At 42.1% G+C, this 24,146-nt stretch overlaps 1 protein-coding gene across 27 annotated transcripts in view; it reads left to right on the forward strand.

The window, feature by feature from the left end:
* The window catches only part of cast (calpastatin), a 52,199-nt gene that overhangs the window by 14,533 nt on the left and 13,520 nt on the right, over nt 1–24,146 (forward strand). For 7 of the 27 annotated variants that reach the window (XM_055222058.1, XM_055222047.1, XM_055222048.1 and 4 more), the window contains 9 exons: nt 12,616–12,666; nt 17,302–17,385; nt 18,775–18,825; nt 20,266–20,331; nt 21,326–21,487; nt 22,164–22,205; nt 22,567–22,668; nt 22,998–23,075; nt 24,041–24,079. In XM_055222058.1, the coding sequence (XP_055078033.1) occupies nt 12,616–12,666; nt 17,302–17,385; nt 18,775–18,825; nt 20,266–20,331; nt 21,326–21,487; nt 22,164–22,205; nt 22,567–22,668; nt 22,998–23,075; nt 24,041–24,079 (675 nt within the window). Of the gene's footprint in view, nt 1–5,623; nt 5,869–12,615; nt 12,667–17,301; nt 17,386–18,774; nt 18,826–20,265; nt 20,332–21,325; nt 21,488–22,163; nt 22,206–22,566; nt 22,669–22,997; nt 23,076–24,040; nt 24,080–24,146 lie in introns of those variants that run through there. The other 20 variants (XM_055222055.1, XM_055222059.1, XM_055222049.1 and 17 more) reach the window with 13 other exon arrangements.

Consider the following 24,146-nt stretch of genomic DNA (forward strand, 5'->3'; position numbering starts at 1 on the left):
GGAAGTATTGGTGTAGTACACCCATACTCAGAATAATGTCAGTTTTAGAGGGGTTACATTAGTCTGTATAGTCTGAGGTACTCTTACTTTTACAGTGCTCAGTGTATATGTTTAGTTTACTATATTTGCCATTCCATGTTAGTCCCACTTTGGAAAACATGCTGGAAGCTCTCAGTGCATCATGGGAAGAAAAAACACCCCATAAACAAACTATAGACATTACATCACTACAGATCACACGCTGACACTGAAATAAACACACAAGATTAAGTAGCTGGAAATATTAAGGTGCTAATATCAATAGAATAGGATAGGATAGCAAGGATTACTGTAGTACTCTGTGTAATGGCAGTATTCACAGTACTCTTACTGTTACACACCCCCTGTGTAGTATTTGTACTGGAGGATAATCACAGGAAATGGCTTCAGGAAACTGGCCTCTGTGGGTTTGAGGCCTGAGTTAAAGTTCTGGACACAACATGACCACATGTGGAATCTAAAGCTACACTGTGGAACTTTCCTGGCGTCACCTGATCATCTTCACTGTACGGCGGTGAACTTTTCTTGCATTTTCTCCTTTAGGTGTTTTAATGCTCAAAAAAAACTCTCCATAAATCAAACCTGTAACTTGGCACTACCTTTTTATCTCCATTAGGATAAATAAATGGTCTGGTTAGGATCCTGGTCAGTACCTGGAGGTCTGAGGGTGAAATTTGTGACAGGAATAGACCTGAGAGTGGGCCATGTGACACACTCAAATATCAGCTGCTGTAAAGCCTCGTGTACAGAATATAAGGACACATACATTTCCAGGGCTGCAAGGTCTAGCAAAATCAAAATTAAATCACTATTTGAACAGACGCAATTTTGAAGTTCAATAATTTGCTCCACAAACTAAATCTCCTGTGTTATTGTGCATCAAAACTACAAACCCTGTAGTTTAGATCTGTACAAACATAGTAAAATCCAAAAGTAAAATCTGTCAACTGGACAAAACGTTGTAGGAGTGAAGACGTTTTGCTGCTCATCCAAGCTGCTTCTTCAGTTCTGGTCAGATTGCTGGTGGACACTGCCTTATATCTGTCTGCAGGGAGGCACTAAATACACTGAAACTGGCAACAGTTATTGTTTACAGTTTCTGTATGTAGGCTGTAGTGTGAACTGTGCCTGAGTCATAATTAGCATATTCATTCAGCTCTTAGTGGATGCTTTCACACCTATTGGTATTCTGGCTAGCTCTGTTGTTCTCTTTGTTCTCCTTTGTTTGCTTTGGGTCTGAGGATGGAGTTATAGATGGGGGCAGGTGACGTGCACATCTATGTGTGTTGGTCCAAAGTTATTCCTCACTTACCTTATGCATTCAGAGCATCCTGATATTCACCATGATGAGTTTAAGAGCTTTTCACATCTCTCAGAGGCCAGAGGGAAATTTTGGAGTTACGATAATGTTAACAACAACTCGCATGCCAACAGTGCACTTGCTTATTATTGGACAATAAACCACTTTAGATACAAATAACACACAGCGGACTTATTTTGACCTCAAGAGCTGCTTGTGCATTATATCTGTACTGGGGCGAGACACATTTTGACTCATTTGGTCAGACCCAAATGCTTCAAAAATCTAGCACAGCTCATTTAAACAGTTGTGTGATCACAAACTCACTCCTAAAGACTCAGAGGGACAGAAATAGACTGAAATGTCCGACATGTGACACACATATATAGGACTGTAATATCACCTCAGCTCCTCCTCCACCTTTCTCTATCTTTTGCACCTCTCTCTTTGCTCCTCTGGATCATAATCTGCATATTTTTTGTGGACTGAGGCTGAGGGAGTGTGACATCATCCACAATGTTCGGTTGAAGCTCTTTAAGGCTAGCATTTATAGCAGGAAATCGATCCCAATTCCATATTTGGAACTCTGACTGTGTGTATCTATCATAGCAACCAAAGAGCCAATCAGGAGAGAGGCTGCTGAAGGTAATGCCCCTTCCTACCCACACCACGGGTTTGACGGGAGGAGGACGTGTGCTGCCGATCGATCGTTGACTAAAAAAGGGGCCGTGGCAAAAACTCTCAAAGCTGTTCTGTATCTCTGTATCTGACCCAAACTGCACTCACCTGACTGCACCTGCAGAATTCATGCAAAAACTACTAGGAAACTGTATTTAAATAAAATCATGAGTTTAATCTGACTTTTTATTAGGGTTGTTCTGATATCGATGCTGGTAACGGCAAAAGCCCCGATACAGCACATTTTTTAGATATCTATATTGACGAGACCAATCACTGTCTTTTCCAGGATGAGGACCCATAGATAATGAGCTCTGCCTGTTGACGCCTGTGGCTAATGCTAACGCTAACACCCAGAGCAGGTTAAATGCAGACTGTGGAGGCTGTGTATTGTGAATATCACCAAATGAAAGAGTAACTGTACCAGAATACAGGTACTTAAAATGAGTGTTCAGAATACCTATTCTCAGTACAAGTATTCAGTTACTTCCCAACACTGTTCATGTTACATAATGCAGAATTTGCATCATCGTCTTTTTAGCTTCTATAAGAAATGCTAATCTGATTGGCTCCACTTTTAGTGAGTGTTTTGCAGTTAGCGTGATGAATTTAACCCTGAGAATAAATTTTTCCCTCAACATTAAATCCGCAGGTTCAGACAGATCTCAGGACTGTGGGCAGGACTTCTGTACAAAGCTGTTCGGGGAAGTCAAATAAATATACCCTGAGATTTCTAGGATTTGAAAACAGACAAGTCACAACTAGAAGAAACACATTCACTAGAGACACGGGAGGGCATCTGACACATCACTACATCTGCAGATTCACTAGAGACATTTGATCTGCCTTCATGTCAGTCTAACACTACAGGGATACAGGAGGATGGGAGGGTATCTGACACACAGGGACACAGGAGGATGAGAGGAGACATTTGACCTGCCCCATCTCTCTCTCTCTTTGCCCTCCCTTTTTCAGTAGTAAAGCTGTTACATACTCACAACCTTGACTCTGATTTGTAAGCTGTGAGATTCTGCCTCCTTCATAATCGCTCTTGTTTCTGCTTTTTTCATATATATTGTTAAATTATGTAGATATATTTTTTTTATATATAGATTTTTTTTTTCAAACCTGTGTGTGAGGTCATGTGATAGTTTTGTTTTGGCTAAAGTACATGCACACCAAATCTGAGTCTCCCCTCCCTTTGCTCTTTGCACTAAGTCACACAACACAATCAGCTGCATCCCACTGATCAAACTACTGCTCATCACATCAGGTTTGTCAAGTTGCTGTGTACAGTTTTGTATCATGTTCTTGTAGATTTATGGAGAATTGTAGTGGCAGCGTCTTGTACAGGATTGTACTGCTGACTGTAAGGAGGGTTTGAATAGGGCCCAGAAGAGATCACTACATTGCTCAAATGTGGCATGGGTGACATCTAAAAACTCTTGAGTAATAAATATGGTAGAAAAAAAATCTGAGAGATTTTGCTTTTGACATAATTTTAATAACCTGATAAAAAAGTGATATGAATCTGATTTTGAGTGAGCATGGAACTGCAGCCAGTGTTAGCAGTTTGCATCCTATGCTCTTGCACCCTTCTTTCTCTGTTTGAGTTGAATACAGTGTGTGTGAGTGTCCACTTGGGGGCGCTCCTCTCTCACACACAGTGGAGCTGCGTTGGAGTTAGCCTGAGGACAGCACTGATACAGACTGTGTGCTGTTTGTCAGTCACAGTTCTGCAAAACAATGTGGTGTTGTTGTTTTTTTGTTGGAGACTTGTCATATGTCTCGGCTCAGTGAAACATGTTCAGCTCCAGTGTCGAACTTCTCATTAGAGTCACACAGGGAGGGCATCTGACACACGAGGACATGTCAAAACCTCACATTAGAATCACTTCTACAAGTGTCTGTACACAGCTCCTTGTGTGTCCTCTCCTCGTCTGCTGTGTGTACAGATCTACAGGGTTAGCAGGTTTTACACAGAATAAGACCCCATGGAGACACAGGGAGGGCATCTGACACACAGGGAGGGCATCTGACACACAGAGACATTTCATAGATGTTTGTAGAGGTCTAAACTACCTCAAACAACTCACACACAGATATTAATTCTTACACTTTTTGCTGAACTTCTGTCCTTTCTTGTCTCTTCCTCCCTCCCTCCTTCTCTCCTGTTTTGCCCCCCATTCTCTCATCCTCTCCTCCTTCCCTCTGTCTCCCCTCCCTCCCTCTTTTCTCTTTCCCTCTCTCTCCTCCCTCCCTCTCTTCTCTCACTCTTCCTCTCTCCTCAATCCCTGCCTATCCTCTTTCCCTCCCTCTGCTCTTCCCCTCTCTCTCCTCTTTCCCTCTCTATTCTCTTTCCCTCCCTCTCCTCTTCCCCTCCCTCCCCTCTTTCCCTCCCTCTCTTCTTTCCCTCCCTCTCCTTTCCTCCCCTCTCCGGTTGTCTGTAGATTCCAGAGCAGTGACTGTTTCGTGTCACGCCCAAAACTTCTTCACATTAACCATTTCCTCTCTTTTTTCTCCTCTTTTTTCCTCCTCCTTTTTCACACCTCTCTCCAAAAAATCATAAAACCATCCTCCCATCACCTCCCTCCAATTCACTTTGGCTTTACTCAAACCTTTTTGTCCAAATATTATCTTGTTTGAGTATTTGTCCAGCTCTGTGTGTGTGTTAGTGTGTGTGCATTTAAGTCTGTATATCTTTCCTGTCGTGGTGAAGGGGCGGGGCTTAGAGTCTGTCAAACCAATCAGAAGCAGTGTGGGGCATGTCCGGCTGGTTTGGTACAGCATGCACTGCAAAAATACACATCTAAACCTCGGAATTATAATCTTGGTCCAAGTGCTTTATGGGTAGAGGATTTTAGAGTTCGTAGAGCGTTTGTTCACTGATCTGAAGGTTGGCGGTTCAAATCCCGCTCTCGATATAAACATCATTGTGTATGTGGAGAGCATTTTCACAGTGATGGATGTGTGTGTGAATGGGTGAGTAGTTTAAGACATTTTTCTGACACTTTAAACCTTAATTTAACTAAATAAAGGCCATGTCATTTGTATTTCAAAACTATTGTGCCATTTAGACAAGTTCTAGCCCTTGTATACATTACGGTTGCTAGGTAACAGTTATGGTATTACCTCTACGTATGTCACATGTGCAGCCCGTGTCCAACCAGGAAGTAAGAGTTTAGTTTATGTGCACGTTATGGTTTCTTTAATTAAATCTATTCTGAGAGTTGTGTCAGGGGTTTTTGCAGTATAGGTCTGTTTCATTTGCATAACTTCAGCTTCTTCCTGTGGGCGTGTCTCTTCTCTGTGGGCGTGTCTCTTCTCTGTGGGCGTGTCTCTTCTCTGTGGGCCGTGTCTTTATATGGACGTCTCCTCTCCCTCACCTCTTTTCCCTTGCCCCTTTCCTCCCTCTCTATTTTCTCTCTCCCCTCCCTGTCTCCCTCCCTCCTTCCTTCCCTCCCACTCTCTCTCTTTATTTCCTCTATCTCTGAGCCCCTCCCTGCATCGTTCTCTCCTTCTTTCTCCCCTCTCTTTCCTTCTCCTTTTACTCCCTTTCTCTCTTGCTCTATTTCTCCTCTGCCTTCCCCCCTCTCTCCCTCTTTTTTCCTTCTCCCTGTCGTCCCTGTCTCTCATCACCTCCCTCTCTCTCCTCCACTCTGTTCTTTCCCTTCTTTCTCTCATCCCCTCCTTTATTTGGGCGTGTCTTCTGTTTACATGCGTTTGAATGTTGTCGTGCGTGTCTGGCGTGTCTGACTGCTCCTCTCTCTCTCGTCTCAAGCTCAAACTCCGTCACAGATTTTTGGACTAATCTTCTCTCAACACTCGAAAAACGTTTGCTGAAGCCGATGGTACGTGCTCCCTCCTCTCTTCCTCTCCTCTCTCTCTTTCTCTCATTTCTGTCAGTCTTCCTCTCTCCTCTCTTCCTGTTTGAACACGTCGCTGGGTTAAATTAGGTCACTTCACAACGTTAGCTTTAATAACTCCTGTGACATTTGGGTCAGAGTTGTTCTGCTTTTAGTGGTGAAGCTAACATGTGCTAGCAAGCACGAAAGTATGCACTGCAACAAACAAGTACTTCTTAGAGTGTACTGGTGGTAGTAGCAGTAGTAGTAACGCAAATAGTCAGGGTTTGCATTACTTTGCTATGTAAGTAGTAGTAGCAGTAGCAGTAGTGTCTTATCTACATTTTCCACAGGCAAGTGAAGTAGTTGAGTAGTTGCGTAGTAGTATTAGGAGTAGTTGTTGTTGTCGTTGTTGTTGCTGCAGTATTAGCAGTAGAAGTAGTACTTTGTAACAAAACTAAAGGTTGATGACTGCAAACACTAGTAAAAGTATCAGTAACAGCAGCAGTAGCTGAAGTACTAGCAGTAGAGGTAGTTGCAATTGTCATTTATTGTGCAACTGTAGTAGAAGTAGTAATAGTTTGCAGTTTGCTGTGAAATTTTGGCTTTGCTATCCAGCTGAAGTAGTAAAGCTTAGTACTACTAGTTGTAGTAGTTGCAGAAGTAGCTTATGTATTGTATGTTTTGTGTAAAGTTAAGAGCTACAGGTCTAACAAGTCCCAGTTTGATTCAATACTGATATATTGTGCAGCCCTAGTAGAAGTATTTGTAGGTCTTTTTATGTATAAAGTATTAGTACTTGTAATAGCAGCAGTAACTCATGTGTTTGGTGGGGTCCTAGTTTTGCTAGTTTGTGAAGTGTCATTAGTAAATACTTGATGAGCGAGTGTGTATCTTCAGATATGGAGGGTAGGTTTAGGTTGTTTCCATAAGGCTCTCATGACCTGATCTGTTGCTGTGGAAACAGGTCAGAGGTAAATATGAGTAAACAAACAGTGAGGGGTGTGTGATCATGGACAAGAGTGAATTTTGAATCTTAATATGAGGTTTGACCAGATCCTCACAGCTCAGTCAGTTCATCTGTTACAGCTGATGTCATCCACATTCCCTGGGGGTGTGATGCTAACTGTAGGCACTGCTCTGTCTGAGGCTTTGTTAGACTTTAGTCTGAGAGTTATTTTAACAACATCTGACCATAAAAAACTGATTTAGCTGGAACTACAACAGATGATCAGACTCAAATAACATTGTAGTCACACACTAGCTAGCATTAGCCAACAGTTTTTCAGTGAGTCACTCTTAACTTTTTGTTGAAAATCAAACTCGTAAACAGGACCATGAATGTTCAGATTGATCACAGGCTCCTGAAAATGTGCTATTTTAATACATTTCATATTTTTTCCGGAGTTGTCAGACTTTTTAAAAACTTTTTTGGCTGTGTTTGTTAATGTGTGCTTTGTGTCACCATTCCACCATAGACATACAGGCAGAACACCACCAGCGTGAAGTCACTGCAACGTATCAATACCCAATAATGAATGATTCAGTTTTATTCAATTTATTTTATTTTTGTAAAGTCCCAAATCACAACAGCAGTCGCCTTTTAGGGCTGAACATGAGAACTGAAATGAAAGAGAAACAGATGAGCAAATTAATCAACAGAAAACAAGCAAATGTATAACTGTCCCAGAGCGCCCCCTGTCCTTAGACCGAGGTTAGCCTGCTATTGGGTCATCCAGTCAGGAGGGGATTCACTTTCTGTAGTTCTTATGTGTATTTTGTTGCATGTATTCTGCCATTTTGTATCCAGGAGGGGGAGGAGTCAAGACATTATTATTATTATTATTATTATTATTATTATTATTATTATTATTATTATTAGTAGTAGTAGTAGTAGTAGTAGTAGTAGTAGTAGTAGTAGTAGTAGTAGTAGTAGTAGTAGTAGTAGTAGTAGTAGTAGTAGTAGTAGTAGTAGTAGTAGTAGTAGTAGTAGTAGTATCCTTTGCAATCAATCCCTGTTCATTTTCTGCAGCTGGATTCTCACCACCTGCACTGCACATTGTGTACTACTGTTGTGTCCTTCAGCAAGACCCTTTCCCCACTTGTATGTTGTCATCCGTGTGATTGAGGGTGGAGGGAAGAGGACTCAGAGTTTGAGTGATTTTAAACAATTGGCCCAAGTCAGTAATCTCACTAATCAAAAATCTACAAAAAAATCTCCAAAAATCCAAAATGTTCCTGATCATTTCTATCCGTGACGAGCTCCACTCTCCCTCTGTATTTCTCCAATCTCACCCAAACATCTGCAGATTAACAAGAGACATTTGACCTGCCCCCATGTCAGTCTAATGCTACAGGGATACAGGAGGAAGGGAGGGCATCTGCCTGTATCCTGTAATCTGCCTATAATGTTCCACAATATGGTATTAAACTGTTTTAGACTGTGAGCAAACTTGCCTCTCTACAGATCTGACCTGTAATATGGCTGACCGGTCCCTCCTGTTTGTCTCCATGGAGATAGATATGTTTAGTGCCATACCATATTGTGGAACATTCCAGGACAAAGCATGACATCTCCATGGAGACCAGCACAAAAGTGACAGAATGCACCTTTATCTCTGTTTTGTTGTAGAGAGAATAGCTCCGGGTAATTGTGGCTTTGGGTGAAGTGGATTACTCATCAGTTTCATAATCGGTTCAGATCACACAACGCCTGAATCTGTGCGCATTATGTTCTGATCGAAACAAGCTAACACAGGCCAACACAGGCCAACACAGGCCAACACAGGCCAACACAGGCCAACACAGGCCAACACAGGCCAACACAGGCCAACACAGGCCAACACAGGGTAACACAGGCCAACACAGGGTAACACAGGGTAACACAGGCCAACACAGGCTAACACAGGCTAGCACAGGCTAACACAGGCTAGCACAGGCTAACAGCTGTATGATTCACCAGTTTGAGTCAGAGCCATATTTGCTGATTCTGAGCAGGTGCAGAACGAATTTTAGCACAAAGTCATGTTAAAGTTATGCAGATGCCTGTTCTTGTTGAAGTTTTAATGGGTGTGATTGTAGATAAACGAATCGGAAAAGCCTGTGGTCTGTTGGAGTGTAAACAAACATGCCGGCTTCTCAGAGCAGCTGATGCACACACTTTTTTGATGTGTGATATGTGTGTGATAGGTGTGTGATATGTGTGATATGTGTGATAGGTGTATGATAGGTGTGTGCTAGGTGTGTGCTAGGTGTGTGATAGGTGTGTGATATGTGTGTGATATGTGTGTGCTAGGTGTGTGATAGGTGTGTGATATGTGTGTGCTAGGTGTGTGATAGGTGTGTGATAGGTGTGTGATAGGTGTGTGATAGGTGCATGATGGGCATGTGCACAGTCAGGGTTTATCTTATGTCACACACCCCTCCTCCTTCTCTCCATCTTTACCTTTACAGAGAGAGAGGGATGTACATTTCACTGCCTTTAATGACTCAAAAATATAATAAGGTTTTTTTGACTCCCAAATGGCTGTTTATTTAACCTTTTAAATATCCAGACCAAAGCAGCTCCACACTGGATGAATACTACAGTAGATTTAGTATAAGTCAAAATAATGTCAAATTTAATTATTTTTCCAATGTCTACAGTCAAATATAGGACTAAAATGTGATTTAACCTTTTGAAACCTGTTTTTCCCTGTGTCTGCTGCTTCTTTCTGCTCAGTATGAGCCTAAGAGAAGGCTGCTAGAGTCCTGTTTAGTCTCGTTTAGTCCTGATTTAGGCTGGATGAAGGTCAGTCCCAGTTTTCCTCGTTTAGTTCTGGTTTGTTCTGGTGCAGTTCTAGTTCAAACCAGCTCACAGGTTAGTAAACATGTGGGATTTTAATAATAAGTTTTTAAAGTGAACATCATGGACATGTGCAGGAAACTCCGTGCTTTGCCACTGATCAATCAAACATGTGGTTTGGAGTAGACTTATGTTTGTGTCCTGTCGTCAGTACAGTACAGTAGTGTTCATGATCCACTCTCTTTGCCCATAAAAAATCTCCAAAAGGAAAACCCACAAATGTTGAACTTGATCATTTCAGAATTTTGAGCTGTGATGATGATGATGGTGTGATGGAAGTGTTTTGGATGTGATCTGAAACATCCTGCAGTCAGCTGTTTGTGACAGTGCATGTGAGTGTGCATGTGGCAGCGTGGACGTGGTCAGCTGTGGGTTGCGGGTGTGCATGTGAGTGTGCATGTGACGGTGTGCACGTGGTCAGCTGTGGGTGTGTGTGTGTGTGTGTGCACGTGTGAGTGTGGGTGGGGCCATTCTCCTGTGACATAGTTGGCCCTGAAGGAGGATCAGACTGAGGCGGTTTAACCTGTTCTATCTGTGACTACACCACAGGACTACAAGGACCATGATGCTTTGCTCCAATCACAGCAGCCACTAATGTTTCCCTGATCAGCTTTATTAGTTTCCATTACCATGTTAATGTTGATCTACAGATGGTTTCTGACACCTCGTTTCTTTGTTCAATAGCACTACGAAGTCACACGTAGATCAGCCCTGCAGTATGTGTCTGTACGAGGGCATTTATTATCTGTAAACTGGAATAAATAGTTAAATAGTATACTAACCATAGGCTGTATATATAAATGAACATAGCTAATCTGCTTACTGCCATGTTCCAAACAAGAAATGAGCTTAGGCGTGCTTCCAGCTCCATCAAATCTGACTCCAGTTCACTTTCTATTGAAAAAGCGTGGCCCCTCTCTCTGTAACTACTACTGTCAGTCTCATCATTCTGACCTTAAAATGTTCATATTAACCCGCTCTACATGATCCTGGTGTTTTTACTTCACCATTTTGTCCCTAAATCAAGGCATGAACATTAATAGCAGACTAATCTGGCACCTTCTTTACCCGAGGTCGCTCCTGCTAGTGTTAGGAACAGCGGTGCGGGCAGGAAGGGGCGTTACCTTCTATATTATAGAAGGTAACGCCCCTTCCCACGAAAGAGCCAATCAGGAGTGAGGCTATAGAATCTATAGCCTCGCTCCTGATTGGCTCTTTCATTGCTATGATACTCAGATTTACAAATGTAGATTTTGGCTCAGGATTAGCTGCTGTAACTGCTAGCTTCGACAAGCTTCATTTGGAGCCACACTCTTTTAGTCCACTTCTTTATAAAGACTATGATGCTAGAGAGTCTATGCTTATAAGGTCTAACATGTCCCGGTGTATTACAGTGGAGCAAAGTATTTATGATGAAAATTACAGACTTCTCTCGTCTTTTTAAGTGGGAGAACTTGCACAATTGGTGTATGTGTCATATCGGAAAAGTATCCCAGGTAACCCATAACAGCTGATCATATTAAAACATACAAGAGCGCTTTTGGACTACCACTTTGTGATGTCACCAGTTGTAACAGAGTCTTAGCATATACTGTATATATAAATGGACATAGCTAACCTGCTAGCCCCTGCAATCCAAACAAGAATTGATCAAGGGTGCTTCTGGTTCCATTGACTCTGGCTCTAATTCACTTTACATTGAAAATCTGTGTCCTCTCTCTGTAATTGCTGCTGTCAGACTTGTCATTTTGGTCTTAAATGTTCGTGTTAACCCGCTCTACATGATCCTGGTGTTTTTATTTCACTATTGTGTCTGTAAATCAAGATATGAACTTTAACATCAGACCAGGATTACTTAAACGTGTGAGTGAAGTACCTGGTTGAGCCCTGCAGTAGAAGGGCGTTGGACAGAAGAGTGGGTGGAGCTGTATTGTATTGTGTGATTCTAATGATCTGCCTCACCTCAGACTCTCCCTGTGTGTCAGATGCCCTCCCTGTGTGTCAGATGCCCTCCCTGTACTTTATTCTGGTGCAGTTACTCTTTTTATTTGGAGGCATTCAGAATAGTTACTTTGGTACTTTGTACATGCTGGTACTTGATTACACAAATGAGGATAAATAAATACAGAGCAAAGACTGACTAACTTGTTTTTTAAATCCTTTGTCATGTTTGTACACTAAAATATAATGCAACTCTGTGTAAAGGTGTTTTAAGTATTCAGAAGACAGCACTCCGATAATATATCACAAAATACATAATGCATGTGTTCAGTACTGTATTCTGTAACTACATGCATTTTCAAAGTATTTTCAGAAGCCCTCCCTGTGTGTCAGATGCACATGAAGTATTGTATAAAGTATATGATGTACAGTATGCAGTATGTAATGGAAGTGTGTTTGTGTAGTGAGACTGGCCCCTCCCTGTGCACAATCACACCTACATCAGGAATGTCTCAGGGCTGTGGCCCAGGAGGTAGAGCAGCGCCCTCTCACCAGAAGATCACCAGTTTCAACCCCTGTTCTCATGTTCTGATGTGTCCTTGGGCAAGACACTGAATGTTCCTCTATAGTCTGTCCCAGTGTGTGAAAGACTGAATAACTGCAGAACTTTTACTTGCTGTTTGTTATAATAATCGGTTTAGTCCTGGTTTAGTCCTGGTTTAGTCCTGGTTTAGTCCTGGTTTAGTCCTGGTTTAGTCCTGGTTTAGTCCTGGTTTAGTCCTGGTTTAAACCTGGTTTAATCTTTGTTTTAGTCCTGGTTTTGGTCCTTGTTTAATCCTGGTTGAGACCTGATTTAGACCTGGTTTATTCCTGGTACTTTTATCGTGTACCTTTACCATGTACTTTATTTGTGTACTTTTACCATGTACTTTGCTCATGTCCATGTGTTGTTTTTGTGTGTGTTTCAGTCTGAGTCGGGGACCACACCTAAACCTACAGCTCCAGTCTCTCACTTTGAGGTAACAATACTGTGTATTAGTAATGCAACTACTACTACCCCAACTACTACAGCAACTATACTACTACTACCATTACTACTAAAGCAACTGCTATTACTACTACAAGTACTACTACCACTACTACTACTACTACAGCAACTAATACTGGGACCATTACTCCAAGTACTTCAAGTACTACTACAGCAATTGTTATTACTAGAACTACTTATGTAGTCCTACTCCAACAATTAACACTGCAACTAATACTCCCACTACTAGTACTACAGCAATTGTTATTACTATAACTACTGCAAATAGTACTACCTCAACTACAGTTACAGCAACTAATACTGTAACCATTGCTACAACTACTGCAACAACTACACTACCAATACTACTACAGAAACTAATACTACTGCTACTGCTACCACTCCTATCCCAACTACTGCTACTACTACTACAACTACTACTACATTAATTGTTATTACTATAATCTGTGCAAGTAATGCTACCACTACTACTATTACAGCAACTAATAATGCAGCTACTACCACTACTACTAGAATAATTGTTATTACTACAACTCTTGCAAGTTCTACTACCCCAACTACTACTACAACAACTAATACTGCGACCATTACTACACCTACTGCAGGTACGACTACCACTAGTACTACTACTACTGCAACTAATACTGTAACCACTACTTCCTTTTGTCCAAATACTCTTTATTTATCTTGGACATTTTTATACTTTTTATTTTGCTGCTGTCTTTGTCATTGCAACACTGAAATGTTCCCCATTGTTGGACAAACTCAGGTTCTCTCATCTTAAATAAAATATAACAAATATATTACATATTTTATTGACAGATATGCAGTAAATAAAAGAATACTCCTGCTGTCCTGTGCAGTACTCTTCTGTGTACTTGTACTGACATGTACTCCACTCCTCTCTTGCAGTACTCTAGTCTGTACTTGTACTCGCATGTACTAGAGCACTACTGTACTTTGCAGTACTCTTCTGTGTACTTGTTCTGATGCGTACTGCACTCCTCTCTGACACAGCACTCTTCTGTGTACTTGTACTCACATGTACTACACTCCTCTCTGACACAGCACTCTTCTGTGTACTTGTTCTCACACGTACTACACTCCTGTCCTTTCGCAGTACTCTTCTATATGCTTGTACTTCTTCTTATCTTATGCACTACTGTTCTGTTTTCTTGTACTGCACGCGTCTCCTATATGCAGTACTCCTGAGTGTACTGAACCTCTGACCCCACAGTATGTGCAGTAGTTTGTGTACTTTGGTGAACTTTCTCTTCCTTTCTTTGTCTCTGAGTCTTAACGACTTAATGATTATTATGTTATTTTATAACTCTCCTTTTTCCTGAAACAGAACCGGGCTGAGCCTCGCGCTTCATTGGGTTAAATATTTGGGTTCATTTATGGGGTTTATCTGAGCTTTAGTGATGATGTCATATTCCAGATGGGGTCAGGGGTCAAGGGTCAGACACAGTTCTATAGATTATACTGTACTTTACCATGAAATACCGAAAAGGTAAATTCACAAATGTTGAACCAGATCATTTCTATTTGAGACTAGACCCAAAAACTCAGTGTGTTACAACATAAACCTGTGTTTGAACAAGATTCATTTGAGCTGCTCCATCTGTGTTTAGACCTGGTTTAGACCTGGTTTAGACCTGGTTTAGACCTGGTTTAGACCTGGTTTAGACCTGGTTTAGTCCTGGTTTAGTCCTGTTTTTACTTGTTTTAGACCTGGTTTAGTCTTTGGTTTAATCCTGGTTTAGACCTGATGTAGACCTGGTTCAGTCCTTGGCTTAACCCTGGTTTAGTCTTGATTTAGTCCTGGTTTAGTTCTGGTTTAGTCCTGGTTTAGAACAGAGCATCTTAATTATTCACTAAAATGAGTTTATAAGCACTTTCAGAGACCAGAGCAGAGTTTTGCTGTGATGGTGTTGCTAACAATGACTGGCATGCTAACAGCTCACTTCCTGATCACCAGACAATAAGGAGCTTTATAATTAGATACAGACAGTACACAGTGGACTTGTTTTGACCTCAAGAGCTGCTTATATGATATATCTGTACTGAGGGAGACACATTTTGCTCAGCTTGGGATAATGCATTATCTCTGTGTTTCAGACACAACGTTCTACAGGCCAGTCATATTTAATACAGACGGGGGCAGATAAAATTAATATTCCAAAAATGCAGATTCTGGATGTATTCAGTGAGTTATTGGGTTTAGTGAAAGTAGAAATTATCAGTTTCAACATTTGTAAATTTATGTTTTGGATATTTCATTGTAAAGTACAACATAATCAACAAGGAAAGCACTAGTAGGACCTATAACCTGCAGATAGACGACATATACAAGTTTTTGTCATTCTCAGTGTATGCACAGGCCTCATGTGAAGGCTCAGAACATCCAAAGTTCACTCCCTGAGCTGCAGAGGCTGCACTAGCGCTCATGGCTGCAGGTGCTGCGGTTTAGGTAGCGATCATTCAGATCAGAGAGAGTCCTCTGGGGTTTGTGTTAGTCTCCTGAGCAGCTTGTGGTGCTGCTGTGAAGAACTTTGTGGTATTTGTACTTTGTAAAACAGTTCCTGGAGTTTTCATGTATTTACTTAACTCATAATTACAGATTGGCTTCGAGGAATTAGACCAAGCCAGTTCTAACCTGCACATACTAAAAAACAGTGTGACGTTGTGTAGAGGCTTCAGTCTAGACTTGGCTTCAGAGAAGAATTTCTTACTGAGACACAAAGAATTTGTTTAATTTTAGGTTTGTTTTAATGTGTTTTTTTTCAAATGTAGTGTGATATTTTGTTAAATGTGCCATACCAAATTGTCACACAGTAAAAGGAGGAAGTATAAATCGGTCTGATCCATCCCCGTCTCTCCCAAAGCCTTTGTTATTTCTCTAGTATGACTTTGACAGCCAAACAGCTCCCAGCACAAACCCATCAGAGCCAGTCTCAGCATAAACCCCTCATAACTAATCAGCTCTGAGCACAAAAGCCTCTCAGTCAATCAGCTCTCATCCTAAAGAGTCCGTGACAGGAGGTCTAAGGTGATGTTACAAAAATAATTAATGTGAATATGTTCAAGAAACTTTCATTTATTGATGAATACAAAAATACCTCAGTGAAGGGCCCGGTGGTCACTGGTCTGGTGGCGGCTCCAACCTGTTGCTAATGTGAGCGAGAGGGACCTCAGGGAAAGAGAGCACCTGATTGGCCTGTTATTAATGTTCATACCTTTATGGACAAAATAGTCAAAGAAAAAAACCCAGGATCATGTAGAGCGGGTTAAAAACAACATCTCAAGGTCAGAATGATGAGTCTGACAGCAGCGGTTACAAAGAGAGGGGACATGCTTTTTCAATAGAAAGTGAATTGGAGCCAGAGTCAATGGAGCCGAATCACACCCATCCTCACTCTGTGTGTAACGTGGCAGCTCTGTCCATCTATGTATACAGTGTATATAGTGTTTGGGTGCGGCTCTTCAGCTGATGGGTGGACCTGGGTGGAATAATAGAGCGACATAGGCTGTGGCCTGTAACAGTGACTCACTCGGCTCTTCAAGTTTGCACGAGTAGTTTTCACAGGACTAACCAGGTATTGGTCAAGAACTAGAAGTATTTTGAAGGTACTCAGCCCTGATTCTGTCACAAAGTGTTACTTTTACAATATATTCTGTGGGGAAAAATCATATTGACTCTAACAAGATCAAAAAAGAGCGGCAGAGTGGTTAGTCATGACCCTCTCACCAGGTGGTCCCTGGTTCGAGTCAGGGAGTGTGAAGTTAACCTGTTCTCCCTGTGCTTCAGTAGCAGTAGTATGTGTACTATAATGTGTGGCAGAGTGGTTATCCTGTCTCCTCCCTCTCACCAGGAGGTTGTGGGTTAGACTTGTGGTCTCTCTGAGTGGAGTGTGTGCTGTGGCAGAGTGGTTATCCTGCAGGTTGTGGGTTAGACTCCTGATCTCTCTTGTTTCTGTTGTGTTATAAATAGCCAGGTTAATGTTATCGCTGCAGCAGCTGTGACCCGGTGTCAGGGCAGCTCTGATGAAAACTCTGTTGTTTATGTTTAGGAAATCAATATTGGAACAAATTTTTATTTGAATTTAATTAGAAAAAAAATGTAATAAAAAGACAAGTTTTTGTCACATCACCAGTTTTCATGAGGAGGACAGAATCTGCTGCTAAAGATCAAATTACAGATTTGTTGATCTTGTTTGTGCTAAATATCTCTGTGACTGGGCCTATCCAGATGAACCCAGAGACACTGAAGGATGGGTCAAATGCAGGTTTAACCCAGAGACACTGAAGGATGGGTCAAATGCAGGTTTAACCCAGAGACCAGAAGAATGGGTCAATGAGCCCAAAAGTATCTTAGATGTGAGAAGTTTAAAAAATACTGGTCCTAAATACAATCCCGGTCTTGTCATGCCCTTGTTGGATGCTGTTATTAAACCCTTCCTCTTCCTCAGTCCTCCTCCTTTCTCCTTGTCTCTCCTGCTCTCCTCCGCTTTTCCTCTCCTCCTCCTCCCTCCTTCTCTGTTCAGTCCTTCTCTTGAGCTAAACCTAAACTTCTTGAGCTGTAAATGTTTTGTGTCATGTGCAGCAGAAACCTTCGGCTGGATCCAACATGGCGTCCAAGCCCACAGCAGCAAGAAGTGATGTCACAGCCACAGGAAGTGTCTCTAAGGTCAGAGGGTCAGAGTGGGCGTGGCCGGTGTTTCTGGGCTGACAGGGCATTAGTGGATCTGTTTGGTGACTCTTCCCATCCTTCTTGTCCTCCTCATCCGTCTATCACTGTTGGCGGACATGTCTTTTGTGGACTATGGCTTCTCCTCCTCCCTCTCTTCTCTTCCTCTTCCCTTTCTCTACGTCCTCTTTCTCCCCTTTCTTCTCCTCCTCTCTCTTCTCCTGTCTCCTCCTCTGTCTCTCCTCCATCCTCTTTTTTTCTAAAGCCTGCTCCTGTCTTCTTTTTGGTCGCATTAAATTCAAGCTTTTGCAACAAATGTTGACTTTAAACAAATGTATTATGTCATAATTTTTGGTCTAAATATTTTGTGTTAAAGGCAGTTCATGATTTTTCATAAAGTTGCACGATGTAACTTTTCAGATGGGCTGTCTCTGCGTCCTTATCGCCGTAGAGACTTTAGAATGTTCCATAGTATGGCATTACACTTTAACCAGAAGTGCTACTACAAAGAAAGTGCAGTTTAGAGAATTTAGAGACAAAAGTGGGCGGGGCTGAATAAGTGTTATCATGATACTAAAATTCAAACTGGATTTCGATAATAAGGAACTCCATACTAATGAAATCGATACTGGAAACCAATTCAGATACACAGTGCACAGTGCAGCTTTAAATATTTCATAAACCTGGGCAGTGAAGGTTCAAATCAAACATGGATTATTTTCACAATCACAAAAAAAAAAAAAAATTAATTATTTTCTTTCTTAATGGGCTCGCCTTTTTTAAAATCTGTGTCTCCACAGATCTGACCTGTAACTTGGCCTCATTGTACCTTAAGTTCACGGTGATACTGCAGAACATTCCAGGCAAACCAATAAAATTTCCATGGAGACGAGGTGGCCAACCAGAAAAGTTACATAGTTCATCTTTAAAGTAAAGTAGATGTGAGTGCTGTAGGCCCTTAGCCGATTAATCGATGAATGGGTCAATGGAGCCGACCAAAATGTGCGTCACTCAGATAATCATTTTAGAGTTGAAGGAGAGGAGTGAGCTGAAGATTTAGTATTTTGTGGTGTTTCTCTGTAAAAAGTCAGATTAAACTCATGTTTCCTTGTACTTTTTTCTGTATAAATAATCGTTTTTGCATGAGCTCCCCCTGCAGGTGTAGTCTAGTGAGGGCAGTTTGGGTCAAATACACACTAATACAGAATAGTGTCAAGAGCTTTTGCCACGCCCTCTGTTGAGTCGACCAATTGATCGGCAGCATGTGTCTTTAGTCCTATAAGAGTTTGTGTAGTGGAGGACAGGCCTGTAGACACATTTGGACAAACGTGTGACATAAACATTTGTGAGTCCACATTTCTTGACTTTTTGTTTGTGACTAATCCTCAGACTAACCCTGGTCCAGACGTGACACTGTTCTCTCCTAAAGGCTGGTCCAAGGTAACTCTGCAAGGAGACTACATCTACTATTAATCTACTGATACTCTGTAGCTGATGTCATCAACATTCTCTGGTGTGAAGCTAACTGGAGGCACAGCTCTGTCTGAAGTTCCGTTACTCAATTTAGATTTAGTCTGAGCTTTGTTTAAACACAATCTGACCATAAAGATCAGGCGAGCTGGTTTGTGCTGTTAAACAAGTCCCTCTCAAATAACATTACAGTCATGAGCTAGCATTAGCATTAGCCAACAGTTTTTCAGTTAGTCACTCTCATCTTTTAAAGTTAAACTCCTTAACAGGACGCTTGGATTGATCACAGGCTCCTGAAAATGTGCTGATTGAATCGATTTTTGAACGACAGTCCTGGTTCAGTCCTGGCTTAGTCCTGGTTTAGTCCTGGTTTAGTCCTGGTTCAGTCCTGGTTTAGTCCTGGTTTAGTCCTGGTTTAGTCCTGGTTTAGACCTGGTTTAGTCCTGGTTTAGTCCTGGTTTAGTCCTGGTTTAGCCCTGGTTTAGTCCTGGTTTAGTCCTGGTTTAGTCCTAAATCCATGTTTTATTTTCCCTTGAGTTTTCAGATAATCTTAAAAATGTTTGGCAGCATTTGTCTCCATAGAAACTGTTAATCATTCCACCATAGACATACATCTAGAACACCCCCAGTGTGACGTCACTGCAAAGTACCAATATATTTGATCTTTTAATCTGCATTTTTGAACATTGCGGAAACATTAGCCTCTAAACATTCTGACATTTGGCTCTGTCTGTGTTTTAAAAATTTCTAACCTCCTTCACATCTTTGTCTTTTGTCAGTGTTTTTGAGGAAATATGTAGTAGTATAAGTATTTTTTTTTGTAGTATTAATATTTTTTACGTATTATTATTGGCACTACACATTTTCTAGAGAGAATTGGGAGAAAAATGCATTCTCTGATAACTGTTCCTTTAATGTTGTTTCCTCGTCACAAACGGACCTGGAGTTGTGTTTTGTTGCATTCACACATGTTTAACACACAAAACCTGAGTTCTTTTCTCAAACAGAAAACACTCTGTTCCACCTTGTGATGTCATCATATGGTAATACACCTTCACTATAATCATTTGGATCATTTCAGCCCTGGAACTGTCAATCTACTACTAAACTAAAGGTAAAAGGAGCTGTTCACTTAAACTACCACTTCATGACATCACAAGGTGGAACAGAGCATCTTGAGCTTTGTAGATATAGACAGACTAATAATAGTGTTACTCAAACATGTGTGAATGAAACAAAACACAACTTCAGGTCTGTTTTTGAGGAGGTAACAACTTTATAACATGGTTTGTGTTTCTGTGTTGGTTTTGAAACGGCAGACTTCTAATGGTCTTATTATCGTGTCTGCTCACACCAGACTCTGTAAAATACTTGTGTTTGGCTGTTTCCATGATGTTTGTATGTTTTTAGAGCGGTGCATCTGCTCAAGCCAAGTCCTCCTCCTCCTCAGCTTCAGAAACTAAAGTCGCCCCAAAGGTACCAAAGAACCGAAGAGGAACCATAGTTGTTTGTACATGTGGAACCTCTGTGCACTGCGCTTTGTCACAGCCTGGTGGTGGCGCTGTTGAGCTACTTCACACTTTAGCCGTGTTAATCTGCTCACAGCCGTAACTTTAAACACTGTCCTCCATCTTGTTTGGGATAAAAACCTGACATAGTCTTTGTTCGGTTTTCTGCATGTGGATTTCATATCTGCTTCTCTGCATTGCTCATCAGCGCTGGTGTTTTCAAACTCCATCTCGATACAAAAGGATAGACTCGATACACGATACCAAATCTGATGCCACGATGATGATAAAAAACACTCTCCATAGTGGTCCGTGGGTGTATACTAGTCTATGTGTCTTATACTAGTTCTAACACAGCTCAAGATCATTCTAAAGGTATTCAAGAAAGATGTCTGTGTAATCCCTCAGTTGTCCAGGTCTGATCCATAGAAAAAGATGAAATTTAAATCTGTCAACTGGATAAATTGTTGTAGGAGGGAAGATGTTTTACTGCTCATTCAAGCCGCTTCTTCAGTTCTGTCAAATTGTTAGAGGACAGTGCCTTATCTGACCAGTTGACAGATTTCAATTTTACCTTTTGCAATTCAGGAAAGGTTCATTTCTGTCCTGTCAATGGGAATTTTTTAGTACCAATACTTATGAACAATGTGTATCTAGTTTCGATACTAGTTTTAGTTTGATTTTTGATTATTTTGACAGCCCAAGTCAGGATTCATTTAGTTTCTTTTTGCACAACTTGAACACATTCTTCTGGTATTTTTCTTGCTTTGAGTTTGGACATTTTGAACTTGCATGTTTCAGTTTTGGTTGACTTCTTTTGAGCTTACGTAACTCCATTCTCTGACTGATCTGCTTCACCATCTTCTTCTCGTTGCTGTGCTTGACTCATAAACTTTCTGGGTCTGGTGGATTTGTTGATATGAAAAATGTTAATTTTTCATTTGAAGTATTTGCGTTTTTAGACGACCACTCTGGCCACAACTGTAAAAGCTGGAGAGGCAGAAACAACTAAACCAAGTACTACAACTACTACTACTACTGCTAGACCAACTAGTACTACAACTACTACCACTACCACTACTACTGCGTCAAAAACCCCAGCGACCAAAGCTCAGACGACCAAGGTAGAAGTTCATGTCCACAGATGGAAGATGTTTTGGTTTAGACCTGGGTTTAATCCTGGTTTAGTCCTGATTCAGTCCTGATTCAGTCCTGATTCAGTCCTGGTTCAGTCCTGGTTCAGTCCTGGTTCAGTCCTGGTTCAGTCCTGGTTTAGTCCTGCTTCAGTCCTGCTTCAGTCCTGGTTCAGTCCTGGTTCAGTCCTGGTTCAGTCCTGGTTTAGTCCTGCTTCAATCCTAGTTCAGTCCTGGTTCAGTCCTGGTTTAGTCCTGCTTCAGTGCTGCTTCAGTGCTGCTTCAGTCCTGGTTTAGTCCTGCTTCAGTCCTGGTTCAGTCCTGGTTTAGTCCTGCTTTACTCCTGGTTTAGTCCTGGTTCAGTCCTGGTTTAGTCCTGCTTCAGTCCTGGTTCAGTCCTGGTTTAGTCCTGCTTCAGTCCTAGTTCAGTCCTAGTTCAGTCCTGGTTCAGTCCTGGTTCAGTCCTGGTTCAGTCCTGGTTCAGTCCTGCTTCAGTCCTAGTTCAGTCCTGGTTTAGTCCTGGTTCAGTCCTGGTTTAGTCCTGCTTAAGTCCTAGTTCAGTCCTGGTTTAGTCCTACTTCAGTCCTGGTTTAGTCCTGCTTCAGTCCTGGTTTAGTCCTGCTTCAGTCCTGGTTTAGTCCTCATGTTCTTGTCTTCTGTTCTCCAGGTTCAGGTGGAGGTTCCTTCCAAAGTTCCAGCGACAAAACAGGTACAGACTCCTCTGCACCATCTTCTCCTCCTCTCTTCTCCTCTTCTCCTCTCCATGTCTCTCTTCCTCTCAATAATGTTGTTGTTTCTCTCCTCCTCTCTCCTCTACTCATCTTTCCTGTCTGCTCCTCTCCGCTCCCCGATAATGTTGTTTCTCCCCTCCACTCTCCTCCTCTCCTCGTCTCTCCTCCTCTCGATAATCTTGTTTCTCTCCTCCTCTCTCTTTTTCTCCTCTCTCCTCTCTTCTCCTCTCCCCTCTTCTCCTCTCTCCTCCTCTCAATAATGTTGTTGTTTCTCTCCTCCTCTTTCCTCTCCTTCTCTTTTCTCTTCTTGATAATGTTGTTGTTTCTGTCCTCCTCTAGGTCTGTCCTCCTCTGGACCCTCTGGATGCCTTGGCCTCTTCTCTTCCATCTGAAGCTCCAAAACGCCCTGAGCCCAAATACACAGGTCCTGAGGTCAAAGAGGTAACACTACTACTACTGCTACTACTACTGCTACTACTACTGCTACTACTACTGCTACTACTACTACTACTACTACTACTGCTACTACTACTGCTACTACCACTGCTACTGCTACTACTACTACACAGAGGGAATGGAGGACTTTTTATTCTTACTCAAGTCATATTATTTTGAAGTAACATTACTCTTACTTGAGTACAGTTTTTGCGTGTGTGTGTGTGTGTGTGTGTGCACGTGATAGTGTTCACATGAGAGTGTGCTCGTGAGTGCATGTGAGTGTGCATGTGAGACCATGCATGTGCATGTCCTGACTTTGTGCCGTTGAGCAGGGCGTGACGTCAGAGAAGGGCGTTCGAGTGGGAGAGAGAGAGGACACATTGCCTCCAGGATACAGACTCGAGGACATGGTCAGTGTAACCTCCTCTACACCCTCCTCCTCTGCACCGTCTGAGACTGTCCTCCTCTATATCCTCCTCCTATGGAGTCTATCCTCCTCTGCACATTCTGAAGAACCTGTCCTCCTCTGTACGATATGCAGTTCACTGCAGCATCTAAAGGGACAGTCCTCTTCTGCACCTTCTGAGGACACCACAAGGAATCCTCCTGTCTGCTCCTCTGGCTCTGCTCCTGTCTGCTCCTCTGGCTCTGCTCCTGTCTGCTCCTCTGGCTCTGCTCCTCTGGCTCTGCTCCTGTCTGCTCCTGTCTGCTCCTCTGGCTCTGCTCCTCTCTGCTCCTCTTGCTCTGCTCCTGTCTGCTCCTGTCTGCTCCTCTGGCTTTGCTCCTCTCTGCTCCTCTTGCTCTACTCCTGTCTGCTCCTCTGGCTCTACTCCTGTCTGCTCCTGTCTGCTCCTCTGGCTCTGCTCCTCTCTGCTCCTCTTGCTCTGCTCCTGTCTGCTCCTGTCTGCTCCTCTGGCTTTGCTCCTCTCTGCTCCTCTTGCTCTACTCCTGTCTGCTCCTCTGGCTCTACTCCTGTCTGCTCCTGTCTGCTCCTCTGGCTCTGCTCCTCTCTGCTCCTCTTGCTCTGCTCCTGTCTGCTCCTGTCTGCTCCTCTGGCTTTGCTCCTCTCTGCTCCTCTTGCTCTACTCCTGTCTGCTCCTGTCTGCTCCTCTGGCTCTACTCCTGTCCGCTCCTGTTTGATTCTCAAAATATTTTCAAAAATGCAGAATCTCTTAACGTACACAAAAGAATGCTCTTGATGAACTGGTTTTCCTGTGACAAATTGGTTGTTTTAAAAATCACAACAAACTCCTTCCACTACTACTGACATTACTTTTGTTTGTACTACTACCTCTACTAATACTGCATAATTACTCTTTGAACAGAACATGATTTAAAACTAAAATATAATATATAAATGTATTTTACATTTCAGGGTCCAGTCCCTGCAGACACCAAACCTGCAGAAGTCCCGGTAAGTGCTACTTTTCACAGTAATAATTCTACAAATATTATTACTACTGCTATAGACTCTGCTATTT

Source organism: Periophthalmus magnuspinnatus, chromosome 5 (assembly GCF_009829125.3).
Source record: "Periophthalmus magnuspinnatus isolate fPerMag1 chromosome 5, fPerMag1.2.pri, whole genome shotgun sequence".
Classification (NCBI taxonomy): Eukaryota; Metazoa; Chordata; class Actinopteri; order Gobiiformes; family Gobiidae; genus Periophthalmus; species Periophthalmus magnuspinnatus.